We start from the raw sequence: 19,578 nt of genomic DNA, 5'->3' as shown, positions 1-19,578 counted from the left end.
TTGATTACAGGGTTTTGTAGGAGCTGCCCAGGTCTGTTTGAGCACAGTGGCCTTGAGCAAAAATTCCCTTCACTATTCCTTATCTCAGCATAGATCTACAGGTTATTTGCACTATTCAGCAGTTAAGGGAAAAAACCCTCACAAACTAAAGAAAGTAAATCTAAAAGCTTCTCAATATAGATAACATTGAGAAGTACCTTTCTGCAGTGAAGAAATAACAAGCAGAGGGCAGCATGCTGATGCAAATGAGTTTCCAACCAGAGGACATTTTCAATATTAATAATAAAATATTTTGTACAATTACTATTTCCGTGACAAGAGAAGAAAATGCCCTCTGTCCTCCTAAATCAGGTGTGTCCACTTCTGCTCCTTGCCTAAGATGCTGGCAGATGGCAGCTCTGGCATGAGGACCAGGCCACCAGAATTACACATCATGGGTTTGATTTGGGGGTGCTTTCAGAAGGTGAAAAGGAGGAAACCGTGTCACATTAAAATATAGGCTTTAGTGCCTCCTGACTTAACAGTTCAATTGGTAAGCATGATATGCTGGTATTCAGAGGAGTTTTAGGAATAGCACCAAGTAAGCACACAGCTCCTTCAGGGAGTTCCTTTCTCTTGATTAAAAAAAGCTGTTAAAAATCAGATGTTATTTTCAAAAAGCGAGATCTTTGTGCATATGAAGTGCTCACAGGAGTTAAATTTTGCTATCATTCTTTCTTGTTAGGAGATTAATTTAGGCATCCTACAAACACTTGGCTGATCCTACAATATCAAATATTTATGATCCTACAAACTTTGCTTCTGCATTTTACTTAGAGTCTGACTAGCCCACCAGGATAAAAGACATCTCACATGAATAGAATAGTTCCAAGTTTTGGGCCCAGAACATATAAAAAACTTTCTAACATCAAGTCCCTGCCCAAGCCAAGAAGGATGATGTGCCACATTCTCCCCTATGTGGGGACTGAAGCTTCTGCTGGAGAAGAGCATAGTGTTTGTGACTATCTGTCACTGCCAATGCCTATCAGGAAACTGTTGAAGAAGTGCAACTGCTTTCCCTCTTAATCTAATACAATTCAAGGAGACAGACAAGCAACCTCCCTGCAGGCTTGTGGGTTTTTGTTTTTTTTTTGTTTGTTTGGTTTTTGGGGTTTTGTTTGTTTGTTTGTTTTGGGGGGTTTTTTGTTTTGTTTTTTGTTTGTTTGTTTTCTGTACCACTTAGCGGAAGTCCAAAGGACAGCATTGAAAAGTAATATCAAAAGGCAAACTCCTTAGCTGACTGGTGTCAAGTGGCACAGGTCCAAGGATTAGACCTGCAAGCTTTAACCAGCACAAAAAATTTTCTATCCATCCTGAATACATAGGGATGCCTTCCTATTTCTTCGAGAAAAGAAAAATGGACATTTACTGAGTTGCAAGTCACAACCTCAGGCAATGACCCAGGTAGAAGATATTTAGATTAGCAAAACAGAAAATAGCTTGCTGGCCCAAAGGCAACAAGATTCTTGTGCTATTCAGCACAACTAAGAGTCCTAGTAAGGAATTATTTTGCAAGTCTTCAAAAAGTCGATGTTCAAAATGGCCACCTGCAACTCGAGAAAGACACTTAATTGCTCCCATAAGCATGGGATATGCAGGAGTTCTGTTTGCCTATGCATGCAAATATTTATGATCAAATTTACAAGCACATTGATGTACACAAGAGAGATGAGGTAAGGCCAGTGATTACAACAAATTATTCAGAAACTTAAAATATGCAATGTGTTTCTGCTATAAATTGGAAGAAGCAGTATGCATCTGGTACAATGTCTTATTAGGTTCTATAGTAACTGTGCCCATTCCAGGAAAATAACATTATTTTATTCTAAAGAGATAGATGAAACTCCTGCTCCGTGTACACTAGGGGCTGGAAAGCCAAAAATTTAATAAATAAAAATATTTGGATGCATGAAGAATGGGATAAAAACTAATACAGAAAACATTACAATGGCTTTATGAAGACAGTTTCTTTTTACTCTTACAATTCTCTGTCCAGTTTTCAACTTTCCACTCCCCAAAATACAAGCCAAACGTACAGCATGCTCAGAGATAGACTGAAAAATAACACAGGAATGTAAAACTTCCATTTGAAGAGAGGAAGAAAATATTAGATGTGTTTATTTTACAAAGAAAGTGAATAAAAATGAAGGTGATAAAACTGTTTAAAACAATGAATGATGTAAAAGAACAAGTATTAGTATACATGCAGTTGTATAATAATGCAAGCTTTCAAGAAAACTGAAAATAGGGGAATTCCAAAATGATGAAGAGGAAGGCTTTAAAAAAATCCATATTTAGCCTCTGGAACTTAATACTGTGAGACTGTGGTGAGGTAAAATACATGCCCATATTCAAAAATGGAGGGATTTTTTATGCTGATAAGACCATATGAACTTAGAAAACTACATTAAAGAGGAATATTTCAAACTAAAACTGTTGTGGAATATAAAAAATCATCTCCTAAATAGTGTTTATCATTAAAAAGGTATGTACAAATTATCTTGCAATTTCTTGTGATGAAGTCTCTTGCTCTTCACCCTGAGGTAGGTGATATTGGTCACTAAGCTTAATATTCTCCATATTTACCTGTCCCCAGAAATTTGTTTATGATCTTGCATTTACAAAAGCAGTAACAAGTAATTTTGCATTGAGGATGTTTATATCAGCATAGGACTTTTAACATCAAAATAAATAATGCTGGATTATCTACAGTCACTTCAATTGTTTTTAAAAGTTGATATGAACACTCCCCTGTGTTTTCATCAAACCACAAATATTTATTCTTGGCTCAATCTTAGAATACACTTGTCGGATGTGTATACACTGACTGGGGAAAATACATTTTAAGTAATATCTTAATTAGCAGCTATCTAACCTAAGGTGCAAAAGTCCGACTATGAAGACGAGTTTTAAAGCTGTAGAAGCTCATTTTGTTGACAAAAGGATTGATAAACTGTGAAGCACACTTGCAAGCATTTGTGGTCTTTTCCCATAAATATTTTTCCCCTTGAAACTTCTTTATTTTAACCTTCCTAGTTTCTAAATGAATTTGCATCAAATAAGCATCCACAATGCAAAGTGGATACCTGAAATGAAAAATTATAAACTACTTTTTCTCCTCCAAAGTTTAGTTTAAACAAGTCACCGAGGTAACACTCAGCACTACTTTATAAGATATAAAGTGATGTGATAATTAATCAGTGGGTTAATGCTGTCAGTAACAAAAAAATTAAAGCAAATTTCATATGTTCAGATTCCAAACCAAGATGTTCTGTTTTCCTCAAGAAGAGGTTATTTTTATTTATCTTAGAAACTGCTTTAAAAATAAACTGGGTCTTGGTACTTTTTCAGATGTTCTCATTTATTGTCATGTGCCAGCAAATGGCCACCGCATTGCTGGCCGCTGTCTATCAAATGTCTGTATGGCTTGTGTCCAGTCTGGCATTTGTTTCTATTGAGCTGAAAATGCAGAAAAGGTCATTACAGCTACAGCATGTCTGTAAGCAGGCTGCTTTATCCCTTTTTTATTCTTCTTCTTAGTCCTGTAATGATAGAGACTTTCTGTACAAACGTGTGTGAAACACAAGCTTTTATGTTTAGACAACAAAATTAAAGCAAGAGCAGTGCCATGAATTACATCTGAAAATATAATTTGCTTGATAAGTAATGTAATCTATGGATGGGAGCATCTTTCCATTTTCCAAGAAAGACTCATTAGTTGAGTTTTATGCTAAGATCTCATACTAGCAAGATACCATTATATTTGATAAAACCAATGTCAGTTTATATCAAAATTTATATATCAAAGAATAAGAAGCAACTTACCAACCATTCTCACTGCTGCTTATGGGTCTTTTTTCAGCTCACATGCTTTTATAATGGAGAAGAAGGACTGTGCTTCATTCTTTATTCCACTGAAAAGAAATTATCAAGTTCTATCGCTGAACCAAAAAATTAGTTTGCATTACACTTTCAGAGACTGCCAGGCAGGAAAATACTGAAATTTTTGGGGGGTCCTTAACAGAATTTGCTGTACTGGTGTAGCACTAAGTCTGATGAGAAACTTGTTTGAACACGTCTTAGGATGGCTCTTTGTGGTCTCTTTGCAAACACGTGTTTCTTCTTCCCAACACCCCCCACAGCAACTGTTATCTCCCATGCAAGAATGTCCTGGGAAAGGTGTCCCGAGGTGTCCCATTGGTCCTTTGTTTAACCCCTTCCTATTGGCTGTTGACCCTTTACCTGATGGTTTTTTCTGTGTGACCCTGAACTTGTGATTGGTTCCCCTTTGACCCTCCTAAAAGCCTTATAAACCCCTTCCCAACAATAAACTCTCTCTTGCCTCCTCTCCACGCCCGGTGTGCTGTCTCTGTGCCTGCCATGGAGCCACGTGGGTGCTGGGGGGAGGGGAGGGCCCCTCTCCCCTCCAGGCTCGGGGCCTGAAAAACCCTGTCGCTGGAGTCCCCCTTCCCCGTCCACCAAGACGTCGGAAATGGTTCTTCAGACGGAGAAGGAGCTAGAGCTGGGCTCCCCCACGTCGTGGGTGGGGAAAGGGATCCAGATACTGGGACAGACAATTGGTCCAACATGGTTCACCTTGCTTCTGGAAATTGCCTTTGCCTCGTATCCTCTCTGAAGACATCGTCCAGGAAACCCCTGTTACCACTCTCCTGTTCTCCATTAGTGTACAGCATCAGAGAATGAGGAGAGAAATGAAGAGAGGTAAGCTCTCTCTACCCTCAAACAAACTTCCAAAAGCGGACCAAATGGCTTTTCAAGTCAAAAGTCAGACTGTATTCAGATACAGGCTAGTATATTTCCAATAAATTCAAAGTAAGGAATCTATAACAGAAATAGAAAACGCTTGTAGCCAACTCCTCTTGCAATGCTCTAAAAGAGGAAAGTCAGAGCTCACTTCAAGTTCTATTTGCAGTCAGTTCATTAACTTTTTTAAGTTCCAGCAAACTCTGTAGCCTCCCCTTTGCTCCCTAGCAGGTTTTCTTTCCAGTGTTTCTCTGGCCCAGTTCAGCAACCTCTCCATCTGAGCATGATCTGCAGGCTCTGAGGTCTCTCCTGGGACCCTCACTCTCTGCCTTCCCATACTCTTCAAGCTGTGTAACCTCCTCCCCATCGTCCTAATCAGGTGCTTCAAGGAAAGGAGTGATATTAAAATCACCTGGAGGCATTCCCACACCTTTATATTTTTTAGAGGAGGATAATGAAAAATGGACAGAAAATCTATAAAAGACATACCTCACTGATAAAAGGAGAACTTTGATTTAAAGACTGAGTTTTTGTCTGATTTAATAGCCAGCTCTGGAGAATCAGTCACCATTTCAAAAATCATGTGTAGTTACAGCTCTGTAACATTACAAATGGTAAAAGATCCCACAAGCAGAAATAGCTTCTAAGTGATTCTTGTTTGTTCTCATTGTCTTACACCTATGTCCTTATATATCTTAGACATGTTTGTGGTCTCATGGGCTTGAGAGCTTGAGCAGTTACAGTTAACCGGAATTTGATAAAACGTGGATGGTCCTTGGCTGGAGGTTTGATGTGTAGAGTTAACAGTAGGGAGCATTCTTTTTAGAGTCTGAAAAGGTGGCTCTGCATATGTATATAAACGTTTACACAGATGCAGAATACAATATTTTCAGAATAAATTTTAATTCACAACTTCATATGGTATACGTCTTTTCCTTCTGAGAAAGAATCAGAGCTGAGTAGCAGAGAGGGTTGGTTTCTGCAAGCTCTCCCCCTCACTTGTTGAGGTACTTAAAGTGAATGAATCCAATGGCTTGACGATTTAGGTGAGAGTATCTAATGGTTAAGCCCCATAAATGCTGCCATGGTAAAATTCCAGCAAAAAGTTAAAGTCACTCCCAGTGACTTTTTCAGAGTCTCATTGCATGCATTTCCTCCTCTTCTGTGCAGCCTGGTGTTAGCTGTAGAACACCCAACCAGCCTAAGCTAAGGTCACTCTCAGCAGCACTTGTAACTCATAGTGTTCTTAGATGTTTTGGAATCTGGTTGTAGGCAGATTGGCAGAATTAGACAGCCAACAGCGGTGGTTACTTTTGACTTCATCTCCATTTTGTCTGGTAACATTCCAACCATAAAATGGGGGCAAAGTGACCTCTTCCGTGCAGAGGACGTTGTGATTATAAATTAATAGATAGTTGCAAAGCAATCATCTGATATAGTACTGAGCACTGGAGCAAATCTCTTGAGGAAATTAGTTCTGTCATCAGAACAGGGTTTAAGTAGCGTGCAAGGGATATGGCAGGAGGCCTTGAGCATTAAATGGTGAAGGTGAAGTAAAATACCTGCGTGCATGAATTAAGTCCCCTTGCCTGTGTGCTGAAAGAGACAGGAGTCTTGTAAGAGACCATAAGTGTATTTGTGTAGCCAAAGACTGTATTAAATGGCATTGAGCAGCACGCACATCATAGAAATCTCACTTTTCAGCCCTTTCAACAGGAGTTATATCTTTAAGACCTTTCCACCTTAGGTGAAGACCTTGCAGAGAAGTAGGTGATCTATAGGGTCACCGTCAGAACATCAAACATTATTTCCTAGGGTGGTATGATCCATGGATCATACCAAACCAGGGCTTGGTTTTTACAAATCTGTGCAGCATCTTTGAACGTTGAGTGATTTTGGAATCGTGAACCTTGAGCTCATCTTCACCACCAAACTGCAGTATTAGCCAGTGTTAATAGCATATAGTATTACTTCATATAAAGTATTAGCCAGCAACCACAGACGAATAACTTTCAGTACAACTCAACAGAATTGGAATGCGTGATTATGTAATTCAAGCTTAATGAAGACACTGACAGTCTTTGGGACCACTGTAAGTCCTTAGTTACAAAAAAAGAAGTTTTTGTTAAGGTGGGCTTTTCTGTGGATGTCTTCTGTTATCCAGTCATATGACACCCAGTTCAGGTTCTATTGCAATCAGTAAAAAAACACTTCTATAAAAAAAAATCATATAAGAATTGTATCCTTGATCTGTCAGCTCCTCAGTTTCCCCATCTGAAGGGCAGGAATAAGCAGGCAACATTTAATGGTAGCTGAGCACTTTGAGATCCTTGGATGAACGAGGCCAAAATCTACAGTATTATTTTTGGTCTTGTGACAGACTGGATTTCACTTACACACCATTATTTTGAGAAGTGTGTTAGGTTATTTGCCTGTCCATGCTAACAATGATAATAAATCGCTCTCCACACTTCACTAAGAGAACAAAGCAGTATCTACAGATTATAGTGTGGATAAGGCAGAAATACAGTTCCCATCACTACAGTAAAGGATCTGTCAGCACTTTCATTACTGTACTTTAATTCCAGTGGTTCGCAAGCCCATTTTGATTACCATTACCAAATAGACTGTTATTTTTCAGCTTTATTAATGTTAAGTGAATAAATCATGGAAGTTAAAATTGCTTTTGTTCTCCCATAACTAAAATTGGCTTCAAGTTCAAAAAATGAAATTTGGAAAGCAATTCAATTTGTCTGACAGGGAGAGATAAAGCCAAAGGACTGGCCACTTCATATACTGTAGTCTCACAATCATGTGTCTAGATCTGTATTGACGTGATGATACACCAGAAAAAATAATACTCCTGTGGAGCTATGCCAATTGCTCTGATACCTAGTATCATTTTTTAAAACTGCTTAAATGCACATTTACGTTGTGTCTGGGTGGTCCTTGGGTTAAAAAATATGCTTTCAATAACTTTCCCTCAAATATATATTTTTTATTTTTAATAAAAAAGAGGAAATTAAAGACAAAAAACCCAATGTTATTTTAACATTGAGGTTTCAACAATAATGAAATTCAAATTTAAACTTGACACACCATCTTAACTCATTCAACAATGTATTTCTAAGAAATGCCAATAATGGGATGAGTTAAGATGAATAAATCAGCCCTAAATGAAACCTCCTAAGTTATGTTTCATTCCTGAAAAATGTGTGCACGCATTTTCCCCTTATGATTTTGTGAAAGGAACTTGGGAGCTTGAAACTGGACTTTACTTGATAATATGTAGGCTGTGTTTTCATGGAAAGGGCATGTGAGATAGACTCAGGGACTCCAAGGTCAGCAAGCAACACAGCCCATCTCAGTTGTCACCTCCAGGAATGGGACTCACTAGTCCATGATACCACTGAAGGCAGAAGGAACACAGCCTGGACTGTGCTGAGGATTCTTCGGAGCTCCTGAATGCTGTTTTCATTCAGCATGACTGAGGAAAACGCTCTCACTCTCTGAGAAGACCTTACCTTCCATAATGAGAAATGGGGTGAGGCGACCACATCTGCTGTTCTTGTCGTGCCTCTGTCCTTCCAGATGCAATGCCCATGGTGCTTCATGCCTTGTACTCCTGACAGGCAGTGTCTGGCTGTTCATTTGAATTTGACTGTGTGTTAAGGTCATTTAAAAGCCATCTCATGCTCTTTTGAAAGGTTGTAGTGGAACAGTGAGAAGTAAAGTTGCCTGCTCACCTTCATTTAGCTGCTGCACTGAATAAGCAAAACCTCGTGAGAGGAGAGAGGAGATAGGAGAGAAGAGAGATGACAGAGGAGAGCGGAGAGAGGGGAGAGCACTATCCTTTGGTCTGCAAAGCAGATAGAGCAGATAGTGAGGGAAGGACTTTTCAAAGGACAAAGTACAGCTTTGCAGCGGAAAGCATAAAATGGTGACTGGAAGAGGAGGCTATACACTGCTCTGGCTCAGGCTGATGGAAAGAGACTGCAGATTCAGAAGGCCTCTGAAGAGTATGTAGAAGAGTGGAAAACCACTCAAATGCTGAATTTAGGCGTGTGTCTCTCCCTCTACACTCACACTCACAGACTTTGTAATGTTATTCTGCTTTATCCAGCAGATCTGTTTTCTCTTTCTACCTGTATTAACTGAATTCAAATTCAAATAAAATCCAGATTCTGAAATTCATTGGTTTATAGTGCTTTGGGGATGTTTACAATTAAGAAAAATTATAAGAAAGTGTGTGTGTGTGTGTGCATATATGGGAAGTATAGGAAAGTATAGGAAAAGGATGCACCTCAAAGCTCTGGCTAACTCAGAATCCTTTCATGCTTGTATCGCTCTATTTTCCTTCCTTCCTGGTCGTAAAATGTATCTCCATCAGTCACCTTGTATTTGGAAATCCAGTTGAAGAGCATAACATACAAGGTTCCATATGGGATTTAGAGTCGGTGGCTAGATGTTGAGCCTTAGGTTATCTGACCTCCATTGGCTGATCCTTCGTTTTCATTTTCCATTATTGGAGGAAAGATAATGTGATGCTGTCCCATATAAAATCCTGGCTTCCATAATTTATTTAAAACTGCCCTCCAAGTATTAATGCCTCTGCAATGAGACAAGTGCCATATATTAATTTAGCAAAAGTCAGGATTAATCCTGACTATTAATGAATAGCAAGAATAACAATCTTATACCACTTCATGTCACTAATTGGTTAGCAGAAAATGCCACTTCATATTAATAATTGATTAGCAGAAAATGCAACCTCATATTAATAATTAATTAGCAGCAAATGTAATTTTTTTACAAAAATGGAATTTAAATGATAATTCATTAAATCATGATTTATAAACCCAAAATATCCTTTTTAATTTTAACTTCACATTGTGACAAAAATACACAACATAAAGAAGCAGATATAAATACACAACATAAATAAGCAATACTGTTTTCTCTAGAAATGAAATTCTTGGTACTAAAGGAAATGCAAAAATATATTTCTTTGTAAAATAGGAATTTTGTAAAATAGGAATTTTAAAAATCAAAACCAGGACTTCACCATATATAACTTCTCTTTTCTGAAAATATGCATAACTGCTTGCAAAACCGAACCATGACAAGTTAGTCCCAAGAAGAACAGAAACAGAAGGACAGACCACATGTGGACAGAAATCCCCTTTTGTGTCAGTGCTGACAAATACTCCCAAACCAGTAATAATTCTGGGAGGAAATTGTTACTTCATGCAAACACTATGATCTAGACGTCATGCTTTCTTGCCTAAGACATTTCTGTGATAAATCCTGCAGTTCTCACCATGCTACAGGTCTTGCCCCACAGCCCTCTCCATGAAGGAAGAAAGGATAGATTGTTATGAGCCATGTCTGTAAAGTACGGTGCATCCTCTTGGGTAGATGCTCAGCCTATGCAAATGCAGCCATTCCCCCAGGACAGGGAGCCCCTTTGTTCTCTGTATTTCACCCATAACTTATTTCATGGCCCTTCTCCTGAGGTCCACACCCCCAAGAGCGAAGACCCGAGTGTGTGTATCCTCGATTCCCACCAATGAGGCTGCAGTCTCGGTAACATGTATAGGTGCACCTTGAAGAGCTCAGCGCTCTGCTCTGTGCCTATCCAGGTGCTTGGCACTTTGTCCCCACATTCGCCTGGGAGGAGGAAGGAAGGAGAAGGTCTAAGGAAAGAGGAGAGCCCGCACACAAAGCCAGGCAGCACCTGGCGTGTCTCCTGTCCAGGGTGGGGAGTCTGCCCAGGCCCTATGCTCTGGGAAACCAAACGAACCCTGAGTATATACAACCCTAATGGCAGAGAGGGTTTTGTACAAATACAGATAAACGCACCCAACAATCCTATATCGAATACCCTGGTTTCAGGTCACAGAATCACAGAGTATTTGTAGTTGGAAGGGACCCACAAGGACCACTGAGTATAATCATTAAGTGAATGGCCTGAACAGGATCGAACCCACATCAGCATCATCATGACTAGGCTTCGCGAACGAAGATGTGGGATTGAACCCACAACCTTGGTGTTATTAGAAACAGGCTCTAACCAAGTGAGCTAATCTCAAACTTTTTTTTTTTTCTTTCTAAAGCGGGTATTATTTAAGGCTTCCCTTTAGAAAGGGGTAAATATTACACTAAAGATTTGGGACATTTGGGATGTTCGTGACAGGAAGACTGAGCTCAGTACACGCGCATTCTTGCCGGGAGTCAAGGGTGAGTCGCTCCCGCTCCTCTGATGCGGCTGGAAAGTCTGGCGGCCCCGCTCCCCCTTTGTCTCTCGCTGTCTCTCTATCCGTTCCCCCTGGGCCTGGGCCGGCGGAGGCGGGGGATATCCCGGGCGGACTCTCCTTCCCGCCGGGCGGGGAGGTCTCCTCGGGTCGGGGGCGGCGCCGCCGTTGGCCGCGCGGGGGCGCTGGCGGCCGCCCCGTTGCCCGGCGTTGCTCTGGGCTGCCCGTGCCGGCCGCGGCATTCCCGCTGCTCGCTCGGCGCGCAGCGGCCGGGAATGGGGGAGCTGCTGCTGCTGCTCTGCCCGCGCCCCGCGGCTCCGGCGCCGCCTCCTGCTTTCTCGGCCTGAAGCGCTCCTGCACTCGTGGATCCCGGCGGGGAAGGGGCTATGGGCCGCCTCCCCGAGGCGCGGCGGCTGTGAGGCGGCCGGCGTTCGCTCGGGGAGCCGGGGGAAGGCTGCCGGCTGCCGGCCAGCCCGCGCCGGGGAGGGGAGTGCCGCTCGCAGGCGGCGGCGGGCGCGCAGGCAGCACCTCGGTGCCGGTGACTTGGGGGTGCCGCTGCCCGCCCGCGCCCGGCCGCGGCGGTGCATGGATGCGCCATGGCCACGCTGGTGTGCCGGGTGCAGCTGCTGGATGACACCGACCCCTTCAACAGCACCAACTTCCCTGAGCCCACCCGGCCGCCGCTCTACACCTTCCGAGAGGACATCCCGCTCGCCACCCAGCTGGCCGGGGTGCACCGCCTGCTCCGCGCCCCGCAGAAGGTACCGTGGGAGGGCAGGGACGTGTGTGTGCGTGTGTGTGTGTGTGTGTGGCGGGGGCACCGGGCGAAGGGCAGCGGCCTCCCCGCATGAGCCCGGCGGCGGGGAACAGAGGCCGGCGGGCGGCCCCCGGCCCTGCGGGGCGGCAGCCCGGGCTCTGTGCGGGGAGAGCGCCCGGCGGCGGGGCTGCCCCACTGGACCCCGTGTGCCCCCCGCCGGCTCCCCGTGTGCCCCTGCCGGCGCTATCCCTCGCCCCGGCAGTATCAGTATTTCCTTAAGTCCTGGGGGGAGGCCCGGGGCTCCCTCCGCTGCTCTCCTGTGCTCCCAAACGCTCTCAAGGGCAGCTACCACCTCTGCTGCAGTTGTAGCTGTAGCTGCTGCAAACATTCCTCAGGGGAAGAAAAACCTCATCAAACCTAAGCCCCAGATGTACTACGTGCCTGTTCTTCGCTAGTGTTGCCGGAGTGTCTGGGGATACTGAGGAATAAGATGGTTCAGGACAGCCGGGCTGCGCGGAGCAGGGTCGCGCCGGCAGGACCAGGACTTTGCCGTGGTGGGGTTTAATGAGCTAGGCAGATCCAGCCAAGGCTTTGGTAAAAATAGCAGCGTGTCTGCTGCCCTTGAAATAATCGGTACTGTTAGTCCCTCTTGCGAAAAACTGCAGCATGGCCCTTGTCAAATCTTACCTATCTCTTCTGCATGCTTCTTCTAGTACATATGCTGGCATCTGCAGGTCAGCCCTTGAAGTCAGGCACCCAGGCATGATCCTTGAATTTTTAGTTTTCAAAACAATGCCATTGATTGACATAATAATAATGTTGTTTTATTATTATCTTGCATCTGCACATTAGTTATGCAGAGTCCACTGAAGAAAAAAGAAAAAATACCCACTTCTTTTTTTTTCTGCAAAGTAAAAGTTGTAAAACTTTTATTTGCATTGTGATGAAGTGGGAGGAAAATACTCTTTTAACATCACTTCTTGTTTTATGCTCATGGGAACATGCGGGAAGATGACAAAGGGGTGTGTGTCCTCTTAGATTTAAGGATATCCAAAATCCCATAAAAGTATTTCAGAGAAAATCTCTTGGAGCAGACAGAAGTTTTGCATTTGTAGAACGATTTCTTGCATAATAGTTGCCAAGGATACAGCATCCAGTGAACAGAGCTCTGCCTAACACACAAAAACTTTGGAAGCTCTTGGTGTGCTGGGTCAATTCTGTTTTCATGTGCCCAGTCGTCCCCAATTCAGAGAGTGGTCTCATTGTTTTCAAGGGAGGCCTTTTTTTGGAGTTAGAGCTAATTAAAAGAAGGGCAGGATGGATTCTGACACCTAATGGAGTAAATAAAGAGATAGTTTAAAATCTGGATTCAGAGTTAATTCAACCTCATTTTCAAGCATATTCCACTGTGTTGTGTTTCACATTTGCTTTGCTTTGAATACTGTCCTGGCATTTATTTATGACCTTATACTAACACCACCAGCAATCCCCACCTCTGTTTAATTCCTAGGAGCCATCCAAAATCCTTGACCACTTTTATACACTTAACTCCTGCCCAGTGTTCCCACATGCAATGTTTCTCAAGTTTAATTAATATTTGGAAACCAGACTTGCAGACTTTGGATGAGAGATGGCCTAAGTCCCCAGAGGTGCTGCAAACCCAGCTGTTGAAAGATAGTACTCTGCTAGAGGCAAGTCCTGGTCCAGTGACTTGTTAATCTGAGCTGGCTCTTGCAAATATTTTGCTTCTGCTATTGTAAGAATTTGGGCAGGCTCATTGAAATCTGCTTACATGGTTGCAGTTACCTTTGTGTTTGCAGAACCATTGCCTGTCTCTAGAGTGCCTTAATTATGTCTCTTGGCTTTGTCTTGGCTTCTACAAAGTAAAAAAAAAAGGTGTTGATGAGACTTGTTTACTTTTATTCCTTATACTGAGAGCACAGTTCTTTGTGTGCACTTGCAGTTAGGGCAGCATTTCTGTGTTTGGCATTACAATCTTTATGATTCTGATTTGTGTTGCTTTCTAAGGACAGGCTTTCCATTTTCTATTTCTATTTCTACATCTTTTCCTCAAGACTGTATTCACCTGGTCAATAGAAGATCACAACATTAGTTGCCTGAGAAGAATTTTGCTCCCTTTTACCCAGAGATAAGGGCAAACTCTGTGATACCAGAAGAATGCAGCTGTCGAAGCAGAGCATGGGTTGAAATTCAGGTGTCAGTTCACATTGACACATTTGAGGTTTGATTGATTAATTACTTTGAAAATTAGTGAGCCAATGGATTGATGGTCCATTTAGTATTTTCATGGTGATGAGCGCAAAATATCTTGAAATACTTAGGAGTTTATATTTCAAATGGTGTCCCTGCCCATGGCAGGGGGGTTGGAACTTTAAGGTCTCTTCCAACCCAAGCCATTCTATGATGATAATGAAATGCATAGTAACACCACTGTCTAAATAATTTCTGAAATCTTATAAACTGTTGGCGTTTTTGCCAGTGACTTTGAATTATCAGTGCTATTTTTTTTTATCAGGTTTTGAGTTGTCATCTCTTGACTTCGATGAATATTCCCTTATTCTCTGAACAGAGGTGCCAGCTTGTTGCCTTCAAATCGCTGATGAATTTGTACATCTTGTAGACGATGTATTGCTGTGGATGTACTTGAGAGGATGAAGTCAGTAGCTGGAATCCAGCTCACTTCAGTGACTGTCAGGTTTCGCTATTCCTGTCTTGAAATTAGTAGTGACGACAGTATTTTTGTAGTTAGTAAAACAACTTGTGTATTACAAGTCCTTGTAAGTTAAACATTATAAACAATTATGAAGTAAACAATTTAAAAAGTAGATGAAAAATGCTTTGACATTCTGACCTGTCATAGTATGTCATTAGTAGCTTTTTTGTAACCAACAGATGTTACAGTTTGACTCCAAAGGGCAGGATTTCTTCAGTCAGGTTCTTTGGAAATACAACTCTTAATTTCACATGTTGGTTTTACTACTTCTCTTTAAACTTACAATTTTACTTGAGTCTGGATGAAAGTCTAGATTGCATTGCTGTCTTCTGAGCAGCAGTGCTTTTTGATCCTTGTGAAGGAGTGCAGTGAAGTTCAGAAACTGAGTTCCATGAATAGTCTCTGGGATGGGCTTTACCACCCTCAGTAAAGTGGAGCACCTAAGCTGGTTGATAGGGAAAACTGAGAAGATGCAATCTTTCTTTGGCTTGGAAGTTGGTGCCTAATTGTAACCTCCTACCTCACTCTTGTTTGTCCACTTCTCTCTGTGCACATACCTTTCCCTACATCTGTATCTCTGGATACAGCAGGTTGCTGTTCCCTGGGTTGCGCTCAGTTCTGCCTGGTATACACGCTGAGCCCCATAGGGCATGGCACTGCCATCAGGAATGCTTGTTTCAGGTATCCTCCATGTTTTCATGTGCTTTGGTCCTAGATGCTGACACACCATCTTAGTTGGTGATCCAATGAAGTGCCAAAATTCTGTTATGGTATTTTTAGCCACATCTACAAATTCTTGCTGAGTAACTAAGCCACATTGCAGAGCTTTTGTGGGCTGCTTATATTGATTTGGCTGCCTAAGGTGCCATTTTGAATTTGACTTTTATTGTTTCTGAGGATTTTAGGTCACTCCTACTGTTTCTTCTATGAAGAAGAACTGGATTTAGTCTGGACTCTGAATTCAGATGTCCCTTTTGCCCATTTCTGTGAACCTTGGGAAAATTCGGAACTGGGTCTAAATTGGTGGCTCAGGCACAGTGCCAGTAGTGAACTTTGAATCTAATTCAGTACATTGGGTTTGTTGGTTTTGAATTGCTTTGAGTTACTTGATACTTATGACTTGCTGACACAGGGTCGTTCAGGAGAGTGGCTATATATACATGGCCGATGTCAAGTGGTGTACTTTTTTTAGAGATCTTCATTATAACTTATTCGCATAATTACAGCATGCTGAGTATGTTGCCATAGTCTGTTTTCACATCCCACAGTACTGTTCAGTGTTAGGGCAGCTCTGTAAGAAATACAACTTTACAATAATATAGGAAATCAAGCTGTCTAATTTATCAAGAAAACATAATCGAAATACTTTGTGTAACAAGGGAAAACAAAAAAAAAAGCAGTGCGTATGATGTACTGGTGGTGGTGGTGGAAATGGGAGATATAGTGCTATAAGGATAATTCTTTGACCTTCTGTTCCCTCTGAGAAAACTGGAGGCAACTTCTGTGTTTAAATCCCATCCAAGAATTTGTAATTAGGAACAGTATCATTCAGAAAACAGTGGTTATAAAGCAGATAAATCCAATGAGCACTAGAGGGATTCGGGAGTTTCATTCATAAAGCAACCATCCAGATTTCCATCTTCAGCTGTTGTGATTTAGCCCTAGATGAAAGCCAGGGCTGACTCTGGGGCATGGTGTGATGCAAACTGATAACAAGGGCTGTTTCACTGGTTGTGTCCTGGCATGGAGCTCAGCTCTTGCATTGAACTCTGTGCCAGGTTCTATGCTGGCATCAACCTCAGGTTTTCTGAGAGCAGTAAACCTACCCACTGGCTCCTCTTCCCCGGGTTTCCTTGAAGCACAGTGACATTAAGAAATGCCTTGGTGTACAGAGGCTAGGCAGAAACAGAAGAAGAAAGGATGGTTTGGAGCCTAATCCTGATGGAGGCACTGGTAATTAGAGCAGATGATCTCTGAAGAGAGCTTTTTTGGGTTAGTCATAATGATCTTCATGGGAGCTGAAGAATAGAAAATGAAGACTGGGATATTGTCATTGTCCCAGGGAAAATGAACACAGGTAGGGGAAACTGGCTGATATCTTCTGCAAGTGTTGCTACTGAGTGCTGGGAAATATTTTAATTGAGGGCTGTCAGGACATATAGGTCTTTCATATTCTTCCTGAAGCAGGTGGACATCAGCCTTTTTTCATCCTTTGAGAGAAGAGAGGATTTAACAGTTATTTCCAACAGGTTTCCAAAGTATTCTGACTCCAGTCAAGTATTTCTGGAGCTGGCAGATTCCCATGGTTAAAGAGATTGACCCTGTAGTAGCCATATGTGCTTGAATTTTATAGGAAAGTATTTGTGAGGGCAGAGGGGGTAGGATACTGCTCTGTCTTCTGACTTTCAAGCACAAGCTGCATCTGAGTCCTGTGTGAAACACACTTTTCTGGGGGAGTATAAACACCCACCCAAAACCACAACTGTGAAAAGCTTCTTAGTCCCCAGCAGGTTCTGTGGTGTGGGCTTTCAAAAGAGCAGAGATACCCGTAGAACAGATACAAAGTAATAGTCAAATACTGGGCTTTATCTGCGGCAGTTTAACCTAAAATAACTCTGAAGTTCTTTCAAGGTTCTTCTGACAAGTTATGATTCGGACAAGTTGTAGTTGTTTGATCTAGGCTGAAAAGCTGTATTGTAAATGTAGGGGCACAGATCCATCCCAGAAATTAATTGCCTTACTTTGACACTTCCTTCTTGCAAGTCACTCAGTTTGGCTGCTCATAGCTCAAGACTCTTTATAGAACTCAGTGTCAAGAACGGTGGGAGCGAAAGTGCTGGTAGTTCTCAGGGTTCCAATAAAGTTTGAAATCACAGATTGGTCAGATGCAGCCTCTGGAAACTTGCATCACCCTGTGTTTCCTGGAGGTTTGGAATCAAAGAAAGGAGATGAATAGGAAGAAGTTCGATCTTGATGTTACCATACTTCAAGTTTTGTACTTGCAGTTACAAATTTTGCTGTTTTCTGTCAAAACCAATTTGTTGATACCTCATTTCTTCGAAATTCTTCTTGTATGAAGATTATTAATGGCTTCACTTAGCAAGAGACTGAGATGACTTCAGTTCCTATCTGTGTCAGTGGAGGAATGGTCAGAGACGTGTGACCTGGCATGTTGCAATCTCATTCTCTTCCTCTGTTGTTCTAAATAAGAACAAAAGTTCTAAAAACCTTCAGGAGGAGTTTTTGCTTCCCAGTGCTTGCACGGCTGTCCTACTTTGCCAGTCATCATCATCATCATGGCTGGGCTTTGTGAACGAAGATTTGGGAAGGCTCTATCCACATTTGTTACAGGCACGCTGGTGGCTTATGAGGCCAATACGTGACAGACATATCCGATTGCAAAAGGCACAGCAGAAAGACTCCTTAGATGGTGTATTCTGCAAAACACGGTTCTTTCTGCGTTGCCTTTTCTCCTCGAGGGTGATCCTGCGTGTGTTCTCAAAGGAGACAGCTGTGTTATAGATGGTGTGTCTCCAGGCCTCCCAACTGGAGGCCAGAGTAGACCAGTTATGGTGATCAATATGGCCAAGGCTGAGATGTTGTTTCAGGGAGTCCTTGTATCTTTTCTTCGGGGCTCCTCTCTTGCAGCAGCCAGTGGCAAGTTCACCATAAAGCCAGATCTTAGGGAGGCGGTGGTCCTTCATCCTGGAGACATGCCCTGCCCATCACAGCTGTGTTCTCAGCAACATGGCCTCTATACTTGTGACTGCTGCTTGTTCAAGAACAGATGTATTGGTCACAAAATCTGACCAGTGCATGTTTAAGATTGTTCGGAGGCAGCGTTGATGGAAGCGTTCTAGGAGACGCAGGTGGTGGCGGTAGATGACCCATGATTCGGAACCATACAGGAGAGTAGACAGCACTAGGGTCTAAATGGAAGTCCCTTTTCTTTCTGTCTGATTTCACTCACTGGGTTGTGAGGATGACTGTTAAAACTCTTGTGCAAATGTATGCAAGGCAGCTGGGCTGTAAGTCGTCCCTCCATCACATTATCACTTACGACAACCCTACTTGGTTTTACAGTTCAATTCTCTGACTGCAATTTAGCCAGGACAGGTGGGTACCTCTTTCAAAAGGTGTTTTGTATTTCTCAGTGACCCCAGGTGGTCTGGGCTGGGGCTGTACAGCTCCTTTGGTAAATGTTGCTTCAGTAGGCTGTATCAATGTGCTAAGATACTACTTCATTACAGGCTAGAGAAAAGAGTGCTAGCTGCTTACACCTCTGTCATCACTTTACACACCACCTGGATTGCATTAGATTAATATTAACTTTATATTGTATTACAGTTATTAATAAGACAGCAAGGAATGTTGTTACATATTTTTAGCAGAGAAACAAGTTGGGACAGTAGTTGCAGTGAGCTCTCTAGTAGGCCCAGCTACCTAGAAACATCTGCAACCATCTGGCATATTGAAGCAAAGGTAAGCGAGACTTGGAAGTTCACTTTCCACATGTCATCAGCTTAACACATATATATGAAAAAAATTTATTGCAATTTCCAATTCCAGACACTTAAAAAGAAGTAATTCTGTCATTCCTAGCATTTTAAGAATGCTTAAAAACCCCACAAAAAACAAAGGCTTAGACCTTTTCCTTTATTTTCAGTATGACTACTTGACTTTAGTAGTCATACTTCTCAACTGAACCTCTATTTTGTGAAGACAATATTGAATTACAAAGTCCTGGAAAATTGCTATTTTTGTACCTGCATTCCTATTTACTATTGTTAAAAAAGGGCACTGCATTATTATTAATCTTTTTGATCATATTGCTCATTTAATATGGTAGTGCTCGGAAGGCTGAATAGTAAAGAATGGGGTGACTGCAAAAGCAGCTTCATCTCCTTTTAGTTGTAGTTCTAGAGTGGTTTTTAAGGCAAAGTGTTAATACTTGAAAAATGAAACTTGGACAGTGTTGTCTTGTGTTTACTAACAGTTAAATTCTTGATATCAGAAAAAGCTGATCTTGA

At 42.1% G+C, this 19,578-nt stretch overlaps 2 protein-coding genes across 7 annotated transcripts in view; one reads left to right on the top strand and one right to left on the bottom strand.

Moving 5' to 3' along the window:
* Positions 1 to 3,379: 3,379 nt before the first annotated feature.
* Positions 3,380 to 11,644, bottom strand: LOC120323305 (translation initiation factor IF-2-like). The gene is made up of 3 exons (XM_039381553.1): positions 11,018 to 11,644; positions 3,865 to 3,953; positions 3,380 to 3,581 (listed from the first exon to the last, which is right to left on the bottom strand). The coding sequence occupies exons 1-2, from the start codon at positions 11,642 to 11,644 to the stop codon at positions 3,939 to 3,941; spliced, it is 642 nt and encodes a 213-aa protein (XP_039237487.1). The 3' UTR covers positions 3,380 to 3,581; positions 3,865 to 3,938.
* FHOD3 (formin homology 2 domain containing 3) overlaps positions 11,295 to 19,578 on the top strand; it is a 386,338-nt gene continuing 378,054 nt past the window's right edge. For 3 of the 6 annotated variants that reach the window (XM_027711086.2, XM_027711078.2, XM_027711073.2), the window contains exon 1: positions 11,297 to 11,818. In XM_027711086.2, the coding sequence (XP_027566887.2) occupies positions 11,654 to 11,818 (165 nt within the window). In that variant the 5' untranslated portion in view covers positions 11,297 to 11,653. Of the gene's footprint in view, positions 11,819 to 19,578 lie in introns of all 6 variants that reach the window. The other 3 variants (XM_027711038.2, XM_027711032.2, XM_039381552.1) reach the window with 2 other exon arrangements.

This window comes from Pipra filicauda, unplaced genomic scaffold, assembly GCF_003945595.2.
Source record: "Pipra filicauda isolate LSUMZ 115617 unplaced genomic scaffold, ASM394559v2 scaffold230_size2164044_pilon, whole genome shotgun sequence".
NCBI classification, from domain to species: domain Eukaryota; kingdom Metazoa; phylum Chordata; class Aves; order Passeriformes; family Pipridae; genus Pipra; species Pipra filicauda.
The sequence above is the reverse complement of the archived record's forward strand: the minus strand, read 5'-3'. Positions and strand labels throughout refer to the sequence as shown.

Excerpts from the sequence above, each read along its gene's own strand:
- LOC120323305 (XM_039381553.1), bottom strand. The coding sequence starts at position 11,644 with ATGCACCGCCGCGGCCGGGCGCGGGCGGGCAGCGGCACCCCCAAGTCA.